This window comes from Hemiscyllium ocellatum, chromosome 15 (genome assembly GCF_020745735.1).
Source record: "Hemiscyllium ocellatum isolate sHemOce1 chromosome 15, sHemOce1.pat.X.cur, whole genome shotgun sequence".
Classification (NCBI taxonomy): domain Eukaryota; kingdom Metazoa; phylum Chordata; class Chondrichthyes; order Orectolobiformes; family Hemiscylliidae; genus Hemiscyllium; species Hemiscyllium ocellatum.
Window position 1 is genome coordinate 20,928,326 of NC_083415.1, and position 22,354 is coordinate 20,950,679.

At 40.9% G+C, this 22,354-nt stretch overlaps 1 protein-coding gene across 1 annotated transcript in view; it reads right to left on the reverse strand.

The window, feature by feature from the left end:
- Nucleotides 1-1,412: 1,412 nt before the first annotated feature.
- Nucleotides 1,413-22,354, reverse strand: part of LOC132822714 (docking protein 5-like) — a 441,405-nt gene continuing 420,463 nt past the window's right edge. The window contains exon 8 of the mRNA XM_060835986.1: nucleotides 1,413-1,825. Within this exon, the coding sequence (XP_060691969.1) occupies nucleotides 1,761-1,825 (65 nt within the window). The 3' untranslated portion in view covers nucleotides 1,413-1,760. The remainder of the gene's footprint in view (nucleotides 1,826-22,354) is intronic.

The following is a 22,354-nucleotide window of genomic DNA, read 5'->3' on the forward strand; positions in this document are numbered from 1 at the left end:
GTGCCATGTCTAAGATCTCTCTTCAAATACCAGAGTGATGTGATCAGTCAGTTCACTTTATGATATGAATCTATTGTACCAGAAAGCTAGTGTACAGGGACTTCTGTAAGTGTTTATTAGCCCTGGTTTTACCTTGAACCACTTCATGAGTACTGAGTATCTGCAAGTCAGTTAGGAGAAAGTGAGGACTGCAGATGCTGGAGATCAGAGCTGAAAAATGTGTTGCTCGAAAAGCGCAGCAGGTCAGGCAGCATCCAAGGAGCAGAAGAATCAGGCATTAGGCCTTCTTCAGGAATCATCGACGTTTCGGGCATAAGCCCTTCCTGAAGAAAGGCTTATGCCCGAAATGTCGATTCTCCTGCTCCTTGGATGCAGCCTGACCTGCTGAGCTTTTCCAGCAACACATTTTTCAGATCTTCAAGTCAATGCCCAATTAGATCTTACCTGCATTTAATCCTCCTTTAAAATGAGTCATATGTAAAATTGGTTGATGTAAATTGGGTGCCCATTCTGAATTGGCTCCAGTTTACAGGGCTACCTTCCGATAATGGGGCTAATTCAACTAAAATTAGGTTGATTATCTTCAGTTGCTTCTATGGACTTGCTGGATATTTCAATATAAATACCGTTCTAGTTTCACTGCAGCAATCCAGTGCTGACAATAACTCCAACCCAAGCATTATACTTTCAGGTGTTGACTGATCTGAATATTTTTGTCTTTTAAATTTCAGAACATCAGTTTTTGCAGCACTTTTAACTTTAGCAGCATACAGTTCCACTTGTTATTCTTTTGTTCCCTCTATGTTCTCCATGAAACAAACTTTTTTAAAATTTTGATTTCCCATGGTTCAGAAAGCTCACTCAGTTTGGGTGCTACATTTAGAACTTCCATTCTGTTTATTCTAGTGTTAATATTTAGAATTATTGAGTCCACTATGTCTTGTCTACCCCATGTCATGCTAGTGACTGATATTTAAAGACATTAAGTGGTAGACATAGTCCAAGTCCAGACCAATTTTCTTCAAACCACTGAAGACTATGACCTAATGCATAAAAAGTTATCAAACATTCTTCACTAAAATTTCACTTTTCAAAATATTGAACCTCAGGAATTGTTCTTCTGAGTGAGTTTTCAATACTGGATTGGCAATTGTGTTCCAAAAATAATTAAACCGCCTGTCAAAACAATAGCATTGTAATGCCGATTAGTTTGTGGACCTTAGACACACGTGGAAAAGCACAAGATTATATGTTTTATCTAACTAAAGCCTAAAAATAAACCTGTGTTAGCGAAACAATTGTATCTGTAATCCTCTGTAAACAGCACCACAATATCCAACCACATGTCTGTACAGTGCCATGATTTAATGGCAGGTGATGAATGCATTGTTACTTTAAAAATAAGGATTTTTGTGATGCTGGTCAATCAGCACAGTCTTGAATCTTCATGTTTAACAAAAATACTTGATTGTCATGGTTGGAAATGATGCTGTACTTTTTGGAACACAAGCTCAAAATCTTTAGAAAAAGCAAACCTCCCTTTCTATTCATTGTCTTCAATCCTCCTTCCCCTTTGAGTTACTCCAACTCTTGAAGAGGAAGTGTGAACTTGTAAAAGAAAAGAGGCTGTAAATATCCTTCAAGCCCCGGTCCATTTTGTTCCATATTCCTCTTGCATGTTTCGTTGCTTCGTCGAGCAAGTTCAATGTCAAAGTCTGAAGCAGAGCCATTGAAAATGTTCCAGTTTTGGGAAGTATTTGTCAGTGCTGTGAGCTGTAACTGGGGATAGTTTCTGCACGAGGAATCCTCAGTGGATATGAGTCATCTAAACACAAAGTGGGAGTAAAAAATATTTGTTTAGAAAATGAAGTATGCACAAGAACTAAAAAGCCTTTGAATGAACCTTAATTTGAATTAAATAGGATAATGAACAATGATTTTTTGATATCAAATTCCCTTTACAGTTTCAAAACATGACTCTTTCCATCAATGGAACATTTTTAATATCAATCCATTTTGTATCATCATTTATTTATTAACCTACAAAGCATCAACCAGTCTCTGGACAGATATTAAGGAAAATTGTGCTGGCTCTTGGCAGAATAACATTGAATACTGTCAAAATTTACATTTGAATCATCTTCCTATCAAAGCAGAACCTACACTTCCATGTACAAACAATTCATTTCCAGTGATTTAAAGATAGCCCATTTTTCAAGTTGTGTCAAGATTTTAGTCTTCTTCTAGGGTTCCAGGTGCAATATTTTAAAGAGGACTTTAAAAAAACCACACAAAACACGACCTTATAACAGAAAAGGTTTGTCACTTAGGAATGATGACCAGGCCATAAGTACATTGCATGATATTTTGAGGACTTTGAACTTTAATTTGCTGCAGGGAAGAAGCAGATTGCTGAAGCAAACCTCAGGGACAATGCAAGCATAATGAATGGCAACGCTGCTTTTTCTGAGGGTTTGTCAGCTGTATTGTACATTGGCAGCAATGAGCAAAAACGTTTATACACATCACATCTTTTCTCTTTTCTATCTCTCCCTAACAACATCAGTTGGTAGCAAACCAGCAGCCTGTTCACACTACAAACAATGTCCTTTTCTTTACTGGGATCAGGTCCCACAGAAATGGAAGCTCTCCAGCATGTAAATGAAGTGGTCATTACTCATGTACTCTGCAATATTCAAGCAAGTGCCAGATGCATGTACCTACACAATTTTAGCAGTCTTGATGATCAGAGTGCAAGTATTGATTTGATCTTTCATGCAGTACCAATGGAATGTTTAGTTAAACTGAAGCATATAGATGACTTAGTAGAGATCAACTAATCCAGCACTGACTGGGAATCAAAACAGGGGTTTCCCTGTCCTCCATGGTTCACAAGATAATATTGAGTAATCCTGGAGGGAAAATCAGAGACTTTTTTATGGCAGAAGATTTTGGAAGCTAATGAGAGCACTCTACACAGAGGGATTGCAACCAGAGCTACATTTGTGACACCATAAATAGTTTGGACATAGGGGAGGAGGAAGAAAGGAAGAGTAATAATGATAAGAAACAGATTTATTCAGGAAACAGATGAGTATTTCTATGGCTGTAGATATAATTACAGGTGGCATTTTGCTTCCCTGGTGCTAGGATTAAAAAATATCACAGAACAACAACAGGGTATTCTTTTAGGAGGATGATCAGCCAGAAGTTGTGGTCCATGATGATACCACTTTCTTAGGAAGGCCAAGGTTGGAGGGGTGGAAGGGTTATGGGGGTTAAATATTGTCCTTCAATCAGAATTTAGGGCACCAGGTAGAAAATTTGCAAGCTGGACCTCAAATGTAGTAATCCAGTTTATTTCTACATGCATAGGATTGTACAAAATGGAGGATAAGGCATTTGATTGCTTTTTTGGAAAGCTGATGCGGGGATAGAGCTTTAGATTCCTTGGATTGGCTCTGGGGAAAGCAGCTCCTAGATAAGGTAGACTGTTTGCTTCTAAATATAACTGGGACTGATCTCCTTTATTGTTCTAATACTGTTTTGGAGGACTTGAAAATAGTTCAGCAGGGGTATAGGAGTTTAAAGTCTGGTTGAAGATTTGTAGCTCGGGTGTCCGTTGTTGTGGTTCTGTTCGCCGAGCTGGAAGTTTTTGCTGCAAACGTTTCGTTCCCTGGCTCGGGAACATCACGAAACGTTTGCAGCAAAAACTTCCAGCTCGGCGAACAGAACCACAACAGGGGTATAGGATTCAAACATAGATTAGACAAAAGTACCAGGGTGCACAAAATTCTTGGGGAGAGAGACAGCTTTCATACGGGGGTGGCACAGTGGCTCACAGTGCCAGGGACCTGGGTTTAAATCCAGCCTCAGGTGACTGTGTGGAGTTTGCACATTCACCCCGAGTCTGCATGGGTTTCCTCCTATAGTCCAAAGATGTGCAGGTCAGGTGAATTGGCCATGTTAATCTGCCCATAGTGTTAGGTGCATTAGTCAGAGGGAAATGGGTCTGGGTGGGTTACTGTTCGGAAGGTCAGTGTGGACTTGTTGGGCTGACGGGCCTGTTTTCACACTGCAGGGAATCTAATCTGTACAGAACAGAAAGCCAGTAGTCTAATTAGAGTAAGGGAGAAAAATGAAGATGAAAGCAGGTTGTAATGCAAATACATGAATGCATAGAATATAGCAAATAAGGTTAGGTAGCTACAGACATAGATTGCCATGTGGAAGTATGGTGCTGTGGTGATAACTGCAGAGATCTGGCTCAAGGAAGGGACAGAGAAAAGGATCTGACTCTAGAATTGTTCAAAATTGATCAGGGTTAAATGTTGAATAGATTATTGATATTTAATAGCTGACAAGGCACCAAGACTGGACAGGATGTATCCAAAAATACTGACTGAAGTGAGACTGGAAATTGCAGGTGCACTGGATATGAACCTTCAGTATTCCCAAGATTCTGGAGGGTCTCAGAAGACTTCAAAATTGCAACAATACAGTCTTGATCAAGTAAAAGATGCTCAGAAAAGTCAGGAAATGAATAAAAATTGGAGGAGTAGCAGAATTGATTAAGGACAGCATTTCAGTGCAGAAAAATGACTTTCTTCCAATATGTATTAAGGTTAGAATTAATCAGGTTAGATCCAAGGAACAAAAGGGATGCCTTGCATAGTCTGTAGATAGCAAACTACAGTGGGAAGGACATGAACAAAATGCAAGGAGATTATGGAAAGATGCCTACATTGTAGAAGTAGTTAAAATTGGGAAGGGAAACAGGGACTATCATTAATGTTAATTTAAAGGTGCGTTCAGAAGAATTTCTTACAACTGTATGTAATCAGTTGGTTCTGGAACTTGGAAATGAGATGGGCCGAGCAGATTAGATGTAAACGGGGAGCATTGAAGAGGTGGTGGTAATGGATCATGAAGTTTAGGATTATGATGATAAATACAGTAGGCAATTCACAGTAAGAATAAGTTACAGGTGGTGCTTTGACTTGAATAGGGCAAGAATGGAATCACGGCAGATTGACTGGAACAAAAGGATTGATCGGAAAACTTTTAGCTGAACAATGGGTAACTTTTAAAGAGTAGATAGTTTAGGTAGAATCCAAGGTATATTCACTCGAAAGGGAAGGCAAACAATTCTAAAACACCTAGATTTATAAAATATAGAAATTTAAAATAAGGAACAAAAATTATGCTTGTGACAGCTGCCAAGTAGAATACAAAAGGTTTGAAGAGAAGTGAAAAAGCATAATAAAGAAAGAGGGATTATAAAGGATCCTGGTAAGTAAATAATGGAGAATTGCAAAGTCTTCTACATACACACCAATAGCAATAGAGTGGTGAAAGGAGTAGGGCTGATTTGGAATCAAATAGAGCATTTAAACATGGAGGCAATGGGCATAGCTTCAGTGTTAGATGAATACTTTGCATCTGTCTTTACCAAGGTGGTAGTGCTACCAAGGTCATGGTGACAGAGAAAAAGATCCAATACTAGAAATGTTCAAAATTGATCAAGGATAATTGCTGGATAGATTATTGATATTTAATAGCCGACAAGGCACCAGAATTGGAGAGGATGTAACTGAAAATATCGACTGAGTAAAGACTGGAAATTGCAGGTGCACTGGATATAAACTTTCAGTCTTCCCCAAGATTCTGGGAGGTGTCAAAAGACTAAAAAATTGCAAACAATGCACTCTTGATCAAGAAAGTTTGTAAGGAATAAGCCCAGCAATTAAAGACCAGTCTACAGTTCCCAGGATGTAAAGAAAAGCCTGGGAACTACAGACCAGTAAACTTAAAATCTGTGGTAGGTAAGTTATTTGAGAATATTCTGAGGGATAAGACACACATGCATTTGGAAAGACATGGTTTGATTAGGAATAGTCAGCATGGCTTTGTGAGTTGGAGATCATTCCTCACAAATTTGTTAGACTTCTCTGATGAGTGAGTGGTAAACATGATCTACATGGACTTCAGTAAAGCGTTCGACAAGGCTCCCCATGAGAGACTGGTTAACAAGGTTAGATCTCATGAAATACAGGGAGAACTAGCCATTTGGATATAGAACTGGCTCAAAGTTAGAAGACAGAGGGTGGTGGTGGAGGCTTGTTTTTCAGACTGGAGGCCTGTGACCAGTGGAGTGCCACAAGGATTGGTGCTGGGTCCACTACTTTTCATCATTTATATAAATGATTTGGATGTGAGCATAAGAGATATAGTTAGTGAGTTTGCAGATGACACCTAAATTGGAGGTGTTGTGGACAGCAAAGAAGGATACCTATCGTGTCCTCGATAGGTATGTACCAGTCAGGCATGGTGTAAAGGGCCTTGTGAGGCAGCCATGGTTTAGTAAGGAATTGGAGTCCCTTGTGAAAGGGAAGAAGGCGGCATATGTAAAGATGAGGCGTGAAGGTTCAGTTGGGGCGATTGAGAGTTATAAGGTAGCCAGGAAGGATCTAAAGAGGGAGCTAAGAGAAGCGAGAAGGGGACATGAAAAGTCTTTAGCTGGTAGGATTAGGGAAAACCCAAAGGCTTTCTATAGGTATGTCAAGAATAAAAGGATGACTAGGGTAGGTATCGGTCCAGTCAAGGATAGTAGTGGGAAGTTGTGTGTGGAGGCGGAGGAGATTGGAGAGACATTAAATCAGTACTTTTCATCAGTATTCACTCAGGAACAGGACACTGTTGCTGATGTGAATATGGAATCACAAATAATTAGAATGGATGCCCTGGAAATATGCAGGGAAGAGGTTTTGGGAATATTGGAAAGGATGAATATAGATAAGTCTCCTGGGCCTGATGGCATTTACCCCAGGATCCTATGGGAAGCTAGGGAGGAGATAGCAGAGCCATTGGCCTGGATTTTTATGTCGTCATTGTCAACGGGAATAGTACCAGAGGACTGGAGGATAGCGAATGTGGTCCCATTGTTCAAGAAAGGGAGTAGGGATAGCCCTAGTAACTATAGGCCAGTGAGTCTGACTTCAGTGGTGGGCAAAGTCTTAGAGAAAATGGTAAGGGATAAGATTTATGAACATCTGGGTAGGAATAACGTGATCAGGGATAGCCAGCATGGTTTTGTGAAGGGCAGGTCGTGCCTCACAAACCTTATTGAGTTCTTTGAGAAGGTGACTAAGGAAGTGGATGAGGGTAAAGCAGTAGATGTTGTGTATATGGATTTTAGTAAGGCGTTCGATAAGGTTCCCCATGGTAGGCTAATGCTAAAACTTCGGAGGTATGGCATTGAGGATACATTAGAGGTTTGGATTAGGAATTGGCTGGCTGGAAGGAGACAGAGGGTAGTAGTTGATGGGTTATGTTCATCTTGGAGCGCAGTTACTAGCGGTGTACCACAAGGATCTGTTTTGGGACCATTGCTTTTTGTTATCTTTATAAATGATCTAGAGGAAGGACTTGAAAGCTGGGTAAGCAAGTTTGCGGATGACACAAAAGTCGGTGGAGTTGTGGATAGTGAGGAAGGAAGTGGTAGGTTACAGCGGGATATAGATAAGTTGCAGAGCTGGGCGGAAATGTGGCAAATGGAATTCAATGTAGCTAAGTGCGAAGTCGTTCACTTTGGTAGGAATAACAAGATGATGGATTACTGGGCTAATGGTAGGCTACTTGGTAGTGTGGATGAGCAGAGGGATCTTGGTGTCTATGTACACAGATCTCTGAAAGTTGCCACCCAGGTAAATAGTGCTGTGAGGAAGGCATATGGTGTACTGGGCTTTATTGGCAGAGGTATTGAGTTCCGGAGTCCTGAGGTCATGTTGCAGTTGTATAAGACTCTGGTGAGGCCTCATCTGGAGTATTGTGTGCAGCTTTGGTCGCCATACTATAGGAAGGATGTGGAAGCTTTAGAACGAGTGCAGAGGAGGTTTACCAGGATGTTGCCTGGAATGGTAGGAAACTCTTATGAGGAAAGGCTGAGGCACTTGGGGCTGTTCTCATTGGAGAAGAGAAGGTTTAGGGGAGATCTGATAGAAGTGTATAAGATGATTAGGGGTTTAGATAGGGTAGATACTAAGAACCTCTTACCGCTAATGGAGTCAGGTGTTACTAGGGGACATAGCTTTAAATTAAGGGGTGGTAGGTATAGGACAGATGTTAGGGGTAGATTCTTCACACAGCGGGTTGTGAGTTCATGGAATGCCCTGCCCGTATCAGTGGTGAACTCTCCTTCTTTATGGTCATTTAAGCGGGCATTGGATAGGCATTTGGAAGTTATTGGGCTAGTATAGGTTAGGTAGGATTCGGTCGGCGCAACATCGAGGGCCGAAGGGCCTGTACTGCGCTGTATCCTTCTATGTTCTATATTCTATATTCTATACCTCAAGTTACAATGGGATCTTGATCAGATGGGCCAATGCAGTGAGAGGTGGCAGATGGAGTTTAATTTAGATAAATGTGAGGTGCTGCATTTTGGGAAAGGTCCTAGGGAGTGTTACTGAACAAAGAGACCATGGAGTGCAGGTTCATTGCTCTTTGAAAATGGAGTTGCAGGGAGATAGGATAGTGAAGGTGGTGTTTGCCATGCTTTCTTTTATTGGTCAGAGCATTGAGTACAGGAGTTGGGAGGTCATGTTGCAGCTGTACAGGACATTGGTTAGGCCACTTTTGGAATATTGTGTGCAATTCCAATCTCCTTCCTATTGAAAGGATGTTCGGAAGCTTCAGAGGGTTCAGATTTACAAGGATGTTACCAGCTTTAGAGGATTTGAGCTATAGGGAGAGTGTGACCTTAGAGAGGTTTATAAAATAATGAAGCCTATGGACATGATAAATAGAAAAGCCTCTTCCCTGGAGTGGGGGAGTCTAGAACTAGAAGGTATAATTTTAGGGTGAGAGGGGAAAGATATAAAAGAGACGTAAGGGGAAACTTCTTCACACAGAGGGAGCTACATGTACGGAATGAGCTTTCAGAGGAAGTGGTGGAGGCTAGTACAATTGCAACATTTAAAAGACAACTGGGTGGGTATAGAAGTAGGAAGGATTTGGAGGGATATGGGCCGGGTGCTGGCAGGTGTGACTGGATTGGGCTGGGATATCTGGACGACATGGAAGAGTTGGACCGAAGGGACTGTTTCCATGATGTACTTCTCTATGACTCTAAGTGACCAGGAAGGTTGATGAGAGCAGGGCAGTAGATGTACTCTAAATGGAATTCAATAAGGTCTTTGATAAGGTTCCACATGGTACGATGCATGGTAGGGTGACTGGCAAATTGGATACAAAAATTGGTTCGATTCTAGGAAGCAGAATGTAATAGTGGAAGGATGCTTGACTGACTGGAGGCGTATGACAAATGAAGTGCCTCAGGGGTCAGTGCTTGGCCCATTGCTGTTTGTTATCTATATCAATGCTTTGGATAAGAATGTACAAGGTATGATAAGTAAGTTTACAGATTACACAAAAATAGATGGTCTCATGGACAGTGAGGAAGGTTGTCAGAAATTGCAGCAGGACATAGATCAACGGGGGAAGTGGGCCAAGAAATGGCAAATGTATTTTATTATAGATAAGTGTGAGGTCTGGCATTTTGGAAAGTCAAATCAAGGTAGGAGTTTCATCTGAATGGTAGTGCCTTAAAGAATGTAATGGAACAGAGGGATCTTGGAGTTCAGGTTCATAGTTCCGTGAAAGTGGAGTCACAGGTGGACTGGGCAGTGAAGAAGGCTTTTGGCACACTGGCCTTCATCAGTCAGGGCACTGAGTACAGAAGTTGAGAAGTTATGTTGCAGTTGCACAGGATGTTGGTGAGGCCGCACTTGAAGTATTGTTTTCAGTTTCAGCCACCTTGTTATAGGAAGGATGTTATTAAACTGGAAAGAGTGCAGAAGAAATTTACAAGGATGTTGCCTGGACTCAATGGTCTGAGCTATAGGGAGAGATTGGACAGGCTTGGACATCTTTCTTTTGAGTGTAGGAGACTTGGGTGGAGGGGGCTTTTAAATGTACATACGATCATGAGAGGCATGGATAGGGTGAATGTACTCGGTCTTTTTCCCAAGATTGGGAAATCGAGAACTAGAGGACATCAGTTTAAGGTTAAAGGGGAAAGAATAAAAGGGAACCTGAGGGGCAACGTTTTTCACAGAGGGTGGTATGTATCTGGAATGAACTGCCAGTTGAGGTGGGTACATTAACAGCATTTAAAAGGCAGTTGGACAAATACATGGATAGGAAAGGATTAGAAGGATATGGGCCAAGTGCAGGGAAATGGGGTTAATGTGGACAGGCCCTTTGGTCAGCAGGGCCCAGTTTGAGCCAAGGGGCCTGTCTCTGTGCTACAGGACTCTATGACCAGTCAGTTTAACTTGAGTGATGGGAAAGCTTCTGGAAAACTTATTTTGGTTACAATTTATAGTCTCATGGTTACAGATGAGTTGTTGATGAATTTCCAACTGGATTTCTGAAGGGGAAGTCTTATTGGACTACTTGACTGTTGATACAGCTTGCAAGGACTTTCAATATCATGTCACAGAACAGTTATATGAGAAAAGTTAGAGCTCAAGGACTAAAATGGACAAAGGCAACATGGAGGTTAAATTGGCCTGAATAATAGGAAACAGTTTAGTGATCAATGGATATTTCTTGCCAGGAGGAAAGTTTGTAGGGTCTAAGTGTGTAGGGGAAATTGCAAATGATATAAAAACTTGGAAGCATTATAAGCTGTGAGGACAACAGTGTTGAACTCCCTAAGGCCATAGACAAGTTGGTAGAACCAGAAAAGTGGGAGCAGGTGAGGTTCAGTGCAAAGAAGTGTGAAAGTATATATTTTGGTAGAAAGAACATGGAGAGATGATATAAAGTATGAGATGCAAAATTTAAGTTGGTGGAGGAGCAGACGGGCTGGGTACATATGCACATGGATCATTGAAGATGGGAGGACACATGGAGAAACTAGTTAATAAAGCATACGTACCCTGGGTTTTATTACCAGGTGCATGGAATATGTGAGCAAGGAGGTTATGCTGAACATATGTAAGTATTTGTTGGACGTCAGCTGGAATACTCTGTACAATATTCCAGGTACCACAACACAAGAGTGATTGTGAATAGACAGAAGTACAGAAGAGGTTTACAAGAATAGTTCCATATTTTAGTTATGAGGATAGAGTGGAATGGTTGTCACTGTTCTCCTTGGAGTGATAGAAGATCTGATAAAAGCTCTCAAAATCATGAGAGATCTGGATGTGTAGATCAGAAACTGCTCCCACTTACATAAGGATCAAAAATGAGACAGCAAAGATTTAAAGTGATTTGCAAACTTATCAAATGTGATGTAAGGGAAAAAAATGTTTCACACAGTTAGTGGCTTTGGACTGGAATGCATTGCTTGAAAGTATGGTAGAGACAGAGTCAATCAGGGAATTCAAGAGGACATTGTTTTTACATAATAATCATCTAATTTGCAAAAATGTATGGAATAGGCAGGAGAACGCCTAAATCAGAATGCTTGTTGGAGAGTTATTACATACATGATGCAATGAAACTCCTCATACACCACAACAATTCCAGAATTCTGCATTTATAAAGATATAAAGCAAAGAAGTTGGATATGTTCATGAAGGAAACTTAATGAGAAACTTGATTCAATGTTATTGCTGTTGAAACACCAAAAAATGAATAGTCAAAGATAAATGAAAAACAATATATATAGGTAGACATTATGTCACAGTGACAGTGATAATCAATACTGGGGCATCTCAGGGAACATAAGTCACATATTGACATCAACAATGTTCAATTTCAAGCATAGTATTTAAGCAACACACTGACTCCTAGAAGTTAATTGTTGACCATATTTATGGGCACTTGCATACTATTTACAATACCAGTTTTGACGAATGCATGAAATGCATAATGTGTTCTTAACTGATAAGACATGAATAATATGTTTTGTTTTCTTAAATATATTTGTTCTTAATACAGAGGAACCTCGATTATCCGAATATCAATTATCTGAATTTCAGATTATCCAAAGAAGATCTCAAGGTCCTGATAGAAACATTACATCAAAGAGGTGTTTCCAACACTGATCGTGTCTTTTGTTTCCAATGATTAAAAATGAACTTGGCTTACTGAAATGCTGCCGAGAACTGTGCTGGACAGCGATGGGAGCCCAGGCAGCGTCTCCAAATGATTGACCATCTGCCCTGTCTGCTCTCCCTGCACTTTCCTCTACCTTAAAGCCCCCCTTCCTCAGATAATCTCTCCAACATTGTCCTGTACAGGCAAAGGTGAAAGTTGCCAAAATGTTGCAGTAAAAAGTTGTGTATCTGGCTCTGTGTGTGTGTATGTGCGCTATTTTGAGACTCAGCCCCCCAAAGGCAGCAGCAGTCCAGTCCAGCTGCCCGGTTCGGGAGCACGGGGTGGGGGGGGGGGGGGGGGGGCGGGGGGAGGGAGGAAGCGGACGGGGACTGATGGGGATGCTAATGGGGGGCAGGGCCACAGGGGGTGTGGAGGGAGAGGCTGCCGGTTAGGGGTGGGGGTGGATAAAGGGCAGGATTGGACGAGGTTGGAGGGCTGGCAGGGGCCAGGTTGGGGTGGGGACAGGGTTGGATAAGGTTGGGGAGCGGGCAGGAGGCAACTGGGGAGGGTGGGGCGAATGGGGGCAGGGGCAGAAGGGGGAACAGAGTAGGCGGGGATTGGGTGAGCAGGGTGAGAGTTCATGTGCAGTGTGCTGCTGCCTAGTCTCCTGAATGGAGAGCAAACTTAACAAGTGCTCACTGTGTCAATCCCATTGAACTGATGGGTGTGCACGGGAGGCTTCAGCAATGCTGCAGGTCCCTTACACACAAGTGTGTATCTGCTCAGAAACAAACACTGGGACTGAGAGAGGGAGCATAGCAGGCACAGCAAGGAAAAAGGAAACTTGAGAAAACTCCGAGCCTCAGAGAAAAGGCATTGAATCAATTAACCGAATAATCAATAATCTGAATGAAATACAGTCCGCCCATTTTGTTCGGATAACGAATGTTCCTCTGTAATTACAGAAGACTGTTAATTTAGTTTAGGAGAAGTACTGGTTATGTTATGGCGAGATAGTTGTACATGTCTCTTTGATGTATAAAGTGGAATACAGCCGAGGGTTGTTTTTTTTTATATCTATGATTTTGTATACCTAAATGCCTTCAGGGATATCTTCAATATGCTTCAACATGCTTTAATATATTGCTGTTTTGCACATTTTCACATTATGAATTGTTTAAACTCTGTTCAGTAACATAAACAAGTTGACTAGAAAAGTTTTTTTTTCCATTTGTGATATGAATGTCATGAACCTTGTTCTTAAAAACAATCGTCTCATCTCTTCCAAAGTCTGTAACAGTGACAGATTAAACTCCATTCTCTTTGACAAGATAAATGAAATGACAATTTCATGCAGTTTATCATGCTCCTTTGTCACCTTCTGAATTGATTCAGGAGGGATTTTGGAGGAGATATTAACTCAGAGGAAATCTGTTCAATTATATAAGGGTAAAATTAGACCTATAAATGAGATTACTAGAATGTGTTTGTTTAAAAAAAAACAAAGCAAATTCCAATTATCTAACTTGTTTCTTCCATTATCAGATCTATTCTGATGGAAAAACTTTGTAGACATGGTGTAAATTGGTGGGCAAATATAATGCATTATCTGATCAGTTCCCTTCTTTTTCCCATTTTCTTATGTTCCTTTTTTATTCTTTTGAAACCTTCCACTGGCTTTTGTATTTATTTGAGTTATGTTTAAACTCTTCTCGTTTTTGAGAATAAAAAAAAGTGCACCTTGATTTTAATGGAGAATGGCTTCTTTTCTCCAGTCTGCAATTAAAGTTATTTTCCTAGCTGTAGCCACAAGATGTCACCATCTGTCAGATTCCATTTGAAATAGGCAGTTGTTTTAGGTTCACAAAAAAAGCAGAAGCATCTCCAATTCCACACGGATTTTAAATACAGCAGTAAGACATCAAGATATACTGAAAAGGTCTTTTGCTTTGACAAATTCAAAACTTAAATCATGATCAAAGTTGGCCACAGTTTAATTGGAGTACATTATTTTATCATAGAAGCAAAATACTGCTGATAATTTGAAACAAAAACAGAAAATGTTCAAAGTACTCAGCAGATCAGACAGTCTGTGTAGAAATTGAGATGGATAGAATTTAATCCCCTATCGAATGGTGATTGAGGTGGGAGGTATTTATCAACAGGAAGGTGGCAAGTAGGTACTCTTCCAAAATACAGTGCTCCCTCCAATTATGTTTCCAATTCAACCATACTTTAATTCATTGAACAAACAGAATTCTAAAGGCTAAAGATGTCTGGGGAGAGTGTTAAGAATATAACATTGTGAAAGAAGATCAGCGATGATTATGTTGAATTGCTGAACTGGCTCATTTGGTCTGCTCTTGCTCCTATTTTTGTGTTGCCTAAGAATTTGTTTAGTTCATTGTGGTTAATTGTCAGAAATGTGGCCCTTTATCAAAAACCGAGTTGCTGCTTGATAAAACATGTGGCACTTGATTCTGAAAATTCTGACAATTTCAATCACTGTACAAAGTATATGAAAACCGTTGGCTGTAAGTCAGGGGTACACAATGTTATCTTGCAATTGAGTGTGTGCATGTACTATTTGGAAAATCAAGTCTCAATTAATTTCCATCCAAAAAAACAACTTATGTCAAAATTTTTTATAGAGTGCTATTGTGACAGAAGGAAAATATTAATAATATTTTCCACTACATTTAAGAAAAATGCAACTAGTGAAATATAATACAAAGAGTTAGAAAAAGGTAAATGCCAGCTAAATTGAAAACAACCAGTAGTTTACCATTACAATTAGAAGTTACCATTACTTTCGGAATAAATGGTCAACCTTGTGCTTTAATTAGATATCATGAATTCACTACATTCTTTATTGAAGAATTGCACCAATAAGTAGAAGAGTAATTTGTCTGCAATGTTTCGTAACGTCTCAGCTAAATTTCACTATGACCTAATAGAAGCAAAGCTAATTTATGGGAGAGACTTTTATTCCTTTTAATGTTGGAATGCACAATATTTCATTCATTACCTTACTTAGAAATAGCTAAACTTTAATGTCTGATGTACATGCTCCTTTGTTAATGACAATATGGTGTTCCTACAGAAATACATACAAATTTCTTGGTATTTATGGATTGATTATTTTATGGTCAGATATTACTTCAATTCTATCCATTTTCATTTTTTCTTCACCACATTATTGAATTATTTGATTGAAAAGAGGTGGAACTACAATGTTGGTGTTTCAGTATGAAATGAGTCTTCATCTCATTTCTCGATATTTCAGTCAGTCATTATTAATCAAGGTCTTAACTTCATGAAAACATAGCAATCCTGATGGACTGGATATCAGGTGGTGAAATTGTGCTTTGTCCATTCCCTGGCTGTAACACTGAAGAGCTGTGCTCCAGAATGTGTTCCTCCAGAAGCTGCCGCTCCCATAGCCAAACTATTCTAGTACAGCAATAACACTGGCATCTACCCGACATGTGGAAAATTGCCCAAGTATGTCCTGTACATAAAAAGCAGGACACATCCAAACCAGCCAAATACCGTGCCCATCAGTCTACTCTCAAACATCAGTAAAGTGATGGAAGCTGTCATCTATAGTGCTGTCAAGCAGCACTTTCTCAGTGTCTCCCAGTTTGGTTTATGCCAGGGCCACTCAGTTCCTGACCTCATTACAGCCTTGATTCAAACATGGACAAAAGAGCTGAATTCCAAAGATGAAGGGAGAGCAACAGCACCCCCGACATCAAAGCTGCATTCAACCGAACGTGGCATGAAGGAGCCTAGCAAAACTGGAATCAATGGGTATCGGGGGCACATTCTCCAATGGCTGGAATCATACCTGACACATAAAAGGATGATTACGGTTGTTGGTGGTCGGTTATCTCTGCTCCAGGACATCTCTGCAGGAGTTCGTTAGATGATTCATCAATGACCTTCCCTCCATCATAAGGTCAGAAGCGGGGATGTTCGCCGATGATTCTGCAATGTTAAGCACCATTCACGACTCCTCAGACACCGGTAGTAGTCAGAATCCAAATATAACAACATCTGGACAATATCCAGGCTTGAGCTGACAAGTGGCAAGTAACATTCATGCCACATAAATGCCAGGCTACAACCATCACCAATAAAAGAAAATCTAACAAACGCCCCTTGGCATTCAATGGTGTTATGATCACTGCACCTCCCACTATCAACATCCTAGAGGTCATCATTGAGCAGAAACTTAACAGGACTCACCACATAAAAGACAGCAGCTACAGGAGTAGGTCAGAAGCTAGGAATACTGTGGTAAGTAACTCACCTCCTGACTCCTCAAAGCCTGTCCACCATCTACAAGGCACATGTTAGGAGTGTGATGAAATACTACCCAAAATAAGAAGCTTGACACCATGCAGGACAAAATAGCCTACCACTCCCTCCATCACCAATGCTCAGTAGCAGCAGTGTGTACTATTTACAAAATGCACTGCAGAAATTCAAAGATCCACAGACAGCACCTTCTAGACACTGGACCACTTCCATCTAGAAGGACAAGGGCAGCAGATATATGGGAACACCACCACCTTCAACGTTCCTCTCCAAGCCACTCACCATCCCAATTTGCAGGTATATCACTGTTCCTTCACTGTCTCTGCATCAAAATCCTGGAATTCCCTCCGTAATGGCATTGTGGGTCAACCTGCAGCAGGTGATGAGCAGTAGTTCAAGAAAGCAGCTCACTATCACCTTCTCAAAGGGAAGTATGGATGGGCAATAAATGCTGACCCAGCCGGTAATGTTCACATCCCACAACAGTATTTTTTTAAAAATTACTCTGGAGAAAGTGAGCAAAAAGAAGCAGAGTGCCATCACAGTTATCCAATAGTGCGAGTTATTATGGAACATATTCTGTTCTATTCTAAGTTAAAAACCACATAACACCAGGTTATAGTCCAACAGGTTTAATTGAAAGCACACTAGCTTTTGGAGTGATGCTCCGAAAGCTAGTGTGCTTCCAATTAAACCTGTTGGACTATAACCTGGTGTTGTGTGATTTTTAACTTTGTATATCCCAGTCCAATGCCGGCATCTCCAAATCATGTTCTATTCTAAGCTTGGTCATTTGATGCTTATGTGGATTATTGCAATGCTTTCCCAATGTTTAAAAAAAGCCTGTATTCGATAGGCTTCCTTATGTTGCACTGGAAGCCAAATCCTTAACTACATCATGGTTGAACCCAGAAGTGTCTTCAGGTCATGATCCATGCTGGAAATGATGGTTACTTAATTACAGTGTGGAAACAGGTCCTTCGGCCTAACAAGTCCACACCCACCCAGCCCCATTCCACTACATTCACCCAACACTACAGGCAATTTACCATGGCCAATTCACCTGACCTGCACATTTTTAGACTGTGGGAGGAAACCAGAGCATCCAGAAGAAATCCACACAGACACGGGGAGAATGTGCAAACTCCACACAGTCAGTTGCCTGAGGTGGGAATTGAACCCAGGTCTCTGGTGCTGTGAGGCAGCAGTGCTAACCACTGTGCCACCGTGGTCTGCAAGTTCTGTGAAATGTCATGTGCAAAGATGTTGCTGGATTATTCAGTTTGTGGGAAAACAGAATTGCTGATGAAGCTTAGCCATGCACATTACTGCTCCCAGTCCTTTATTGTTCTTATGTTGATCGACTATGCCTTTGTGTATTCCTGCAGCTCCAATGCACCAAGCACCTTTGCAGTTATATCCATTAATCTCTTCCTGTATGTTGCACCTTTTGAACTTTTCATCTGTATCCTTGCCAGAACTTGGGCGCACCCTCACCCTCCAGCAAGCTGACCCCAGTGGAACCCAAGCTGAAGATGATTTGTACTCAATGCCTCATCAGGCAGGCAGGAGATGAGTGCTACAACAGTAACATCAGTGTACCCATCATCTAGATGTCTTTGGGGACGCTGGTTCAAATTCTACTATGGCAGTTTGTTCAAATTTCAATCCAGTTATTAAAATCTGGAATTGAACATTCATGGTTGTAAAGGTGACCAATTGCCTTAAACGTTCATCTGGTTCATTAATGTCCTTTCGGGAAATAAATCTGCCACTTTACCTGGTCTGGCCTACATGAATAATGTGGTTGGCTCTTAACAGCCCTCTGAAAGGGGCTAGCTTGCCACTTTAGGTCCCAGAACAATTGAAGATGGGTAACAAAAATGTTGATCTTTGCAGCAACCCCCAGCTTGCATGAAGAAATTTTAAAAACTCCCCGTTTCTCTACCCTCTAAAGTGTACCCAATGTCAGTATCTAAGTTAATAGTCCTACTTGTCAGGCCAAATGACATCACAGACTTTGAGTAACTGAAAGGCACAAGGTTAGGTTTCTGGGAAAATATAGTTGCAGGTAAAGATAAGTCATGCACATTACTACTCCTACTTCATAATTGTACTTATGTTGATCAACTATGCAATCATGTCTTCCTGAAAGGCCAATGAACACTTCAAAAGGAAGGGAAGAAACAAAAGAAAATGATTTATTCCATATCTCGTGTAGTTAACAGAAGTAGTTGTTTAAGTGGGATGTTCGAAAGAATACTAGGATGAATTTGATCCTTTAGCTTTATTAATGACTGCAGCTGGTCATGGCAAACCATTGATGGAAAGCACCATCTCTTCCATTGGAGTCTAGATATATAATTGTGTCCTCCCATCACCAGTTAGATGCAGCTGGGCAGAGTCTCACTCAATATGTTTGGTTGATGGTTCAACAGTTGATTCTGTGTGCAAGCTATGAAAAGTGGATTTGAGACCATCAACAGTGTTCAGTGTGTGTAAGTGAGGTGAAGCTATGAATATCAGGTATGAGTCCTGCACAGAGATTGCTGGTAGGTCTGTTATTGTGTGTAGTGCATTGAGCTGTATGAGAGAGAGTCAGCAGTGACAGTTCATGGGACATGGCATGTGGAGATACATTCACTGACCTTGACTATGTCTGACAGGTCAAAAACTCCTTTTGCACTGTGTCCATGTACTCAGGGTTAAATTGCTGTCATTGACCTACACATTGCCATCTATTTTCACAGCCTTCAAAAATTTACCTGAAGTGTGTCCTGTATTGTATAATGTGAAATAGCTTCTGGATCAAGGCCTGCAGTGCTGAATCAAAGAATCTTGGAGCCTGCTGTCTGTCATATTACATTATTCCAGGGTTTTCTCAGGTCAATAGTGCAATAAGTTCAATCATTTGCTCTGCCAAAATGTGCCATTCCTTTAAAAAGCACACTGTGTGGCTTTAATAAGGTATCATGCAGAGGTGCCCATGTTGGACTGGGGTGGACACACAACACCAGGTTATAGCTCAACAGGTTTATTTGCAAGTACAGGCTTTCAGAGAGCTGCTACTTTGTTAACTGATGAAGAAGTAGCACTCCAAAAGCTTGTACTTTCAAATACACCTGTTGGTCTACAACCTAGTCATTGAAATGTATAGCACAGAAACAGACCCTTTGGTCCAACGCATCCATGCTGACCAGATATCCTAACCTAATCTAGTCCTATTTGCCAGCACTTGACCCATATCCCTCTAAAATGCTTCCTATTCATCTACCCACCCAAATGTCTTTTAAATGCTATAATTGTACCAGCCTCCACCACTTCCTCTGGCAGTTCTAGTGTTGTGTGAAAAAGTTGCTTCTTAGGTCCCTTTTATATCTTTCCCCTCTCACCCTAAACCTATGCACTCTAGCTCTGGACTCCCCCACCCCAGGGAAAAGACCTTATCTGTTTATCCTATCTGTTTATTCTATCCATGCCCTTCATGATTTTATAAACGTCTATAAGGTCACTCCTCAGCCTCCAATGCTCCAGGGAAAACAGCACTAAACTATTCAGCCCCTCACTGTAGCTCAAGTCCTCCAACCCTGGCAAAATCCTTGTAAACCTTTTCTGAACCCTTTCAAGTTTCACAACATCCTTCCAATAGGAAGGAGACCAGAACTGCATGCAATATTCCAAAAGTGGGCTAACCAACGAAAGTGACCTCCCAACTTCTTAACTCAAAGTCTGACCAATAAAGGAAAGCAAATGCCTTCTTCACTATCCTATCTACCTGCAACTCTACTTTCAATCAACTATGAAGTTGCACTCCAAGGTCGCTTTATTCAGCAACACTCCCTAGGACTCCACCATTAAGTGTATAAGCCATACTCTGATTTGCTTTTCCAAAATGCATCACCTCTCATTTATTTAAATTAAACTCCATCTGCTAGTCCTCAGCCCATTGGCCCATCTGATCATGATCCCAATGTAATCTGAGTTAACCTTCTTCACTGCCTACTACACCTCCAAATGTTAGTACCATTTGCAAATATACTAACCTCTACCTCCTATGTTCACATCCAAAACATTGATACAAACGACAAAAAGTCATGGACCCAACATCAATCCTTGTGGCACTCCACTGATCAAAGACCTCCAGTCTGGAAAGCAACACTCAACACCAATGTCTGTCTTCTACCATAAAGCCAGTTCTGTATCCAAACAGCTAGTTCTCCCTGTAAAACGTGAGATCTCAGTTTGCTAAGCACTCTTCTATGAGGAACCATGTTCAATGCCTTACTGAAGTCCATATACGACACGTCCACCACTTTGTCCTCATCAATCATCTTCGTTACTTCATGAAATTCAATCAAGTTCATGATACATGACTTCCCATGCACAAAGCCATGCTGACTATCCTTATTCAGTCCTTGCCTTTCCAAGTATATGTAAGTCCTGTCCTTCGGGATTCCCTTCAACAACTTGCTCACCACCGACATTGGGCTCACTGGTCTATAATTCCCTGGCTTGTCCTTACCACCTTTCTTAAAAAGTGGCATCACATTAGCCAACCTCCAGTCTTCCAGCACCGCACGTGTGATTATTGATGATATAAATATCTCAGCAAGGGGCCCAGCAATCACTTCCCTTGCTTCCCACAGAGTTCTAGGGTACACCCGATCAGGTCCTGGAGATTTATCCATTTTCATGCATTTCAAGACATCCAGCATCTCCTCCTCTGTAATGTGGATATTTTTCAAGATGTCACCACCTATTTCCCTACATTCTATATCTTTCATGTCCTTCTCCACAGCAAACACTGATGCAAAATACTCGTTTACTATCTACACCATCTCCTGTGGTTCCACACAAAGGCCATCTTGCTGATCTTTGAGGGGCCTTATTCTCTTCTTAGTTACTCTTTGTCTTTAATGTATTTATAAAAAAAAACCTTTGGATTCTCCTTAACCCTATTTACCAAAGCTATCTTATGTCCCCTTTTTGCCTTCCTGATTTCTCTTAAGTATACTCCTACTGCCTTTACACTCTCAGGGTTCATTCAATCTCTCCTGTCTATACCTGACATATGCTTCCCTCTTATTCTGAAATAAAACCTCAATTTCTCTAGTCATCTAGCATTCCCTACACCTACCAGCCTTTCTTTTCACCCCAACAGGAATATACTTTCTCTGGACTCTCTTTATCTCATTTCTGAAGGATTCCCATTTTCCAGCCGTCCATTTACCTGTGAACATCTGCCTCCAATCAGCTTTTGAAAATTCTTGCCTCATACCATCAAAATTCGCCTTTCTCCAATTTAGAACTTCAACTTTTGGATCCGGTCTATTCTTTTCCATCGTTATTTTAAAATCAATAAAGTTATGGCCGCTGGCCTCAAAGTGCTCCCCCACTGACACCTCTGTCACCTGCCCTGCCTTATTTCCCAAGAGTAGGTCAAATTTTGCACCTTCTCTAGTAGGTACATCTACATACTGAATCAGAAAATTTTCTTGTACATGCTTAACTAATTCCTCTCCATCTAAACCCTTAACACAATGCAGTCCCAGTCGATGTTTGGAAAGTTAAAATCTCCTCCAAAACCACCCTATTAATCTTACAGATAACTGAAACCTCCTTACAAATTCTTTTCTCAATTTCTCGCTGACTTTTAGGGGGTATATAATACAATCCCAATCAGGTGATCATCCCTTTCTTATTTCTCAATTCCAACCAAATAACTTCCCTTAATGTATTCCCAGGAATATCCTACCTCAGTACAACAATAATGCAATCTCTTATCAAAAACACCACACCCCTTCCTGTCTTGTGTTCCCCCCCCCAAAAAAAACCTTTCCATCCTTCCTGGAACTTTAAGCTGCCAGGCTTGTCCGGCCCTGAGCCATGTTTCTGTATTGCTATGATATCCCAGTCTCATGTTACTAACCATGCCCTGAGTTTATCTGCCTTGCCCATTAGGCTTCTTGCATTGAAGTAA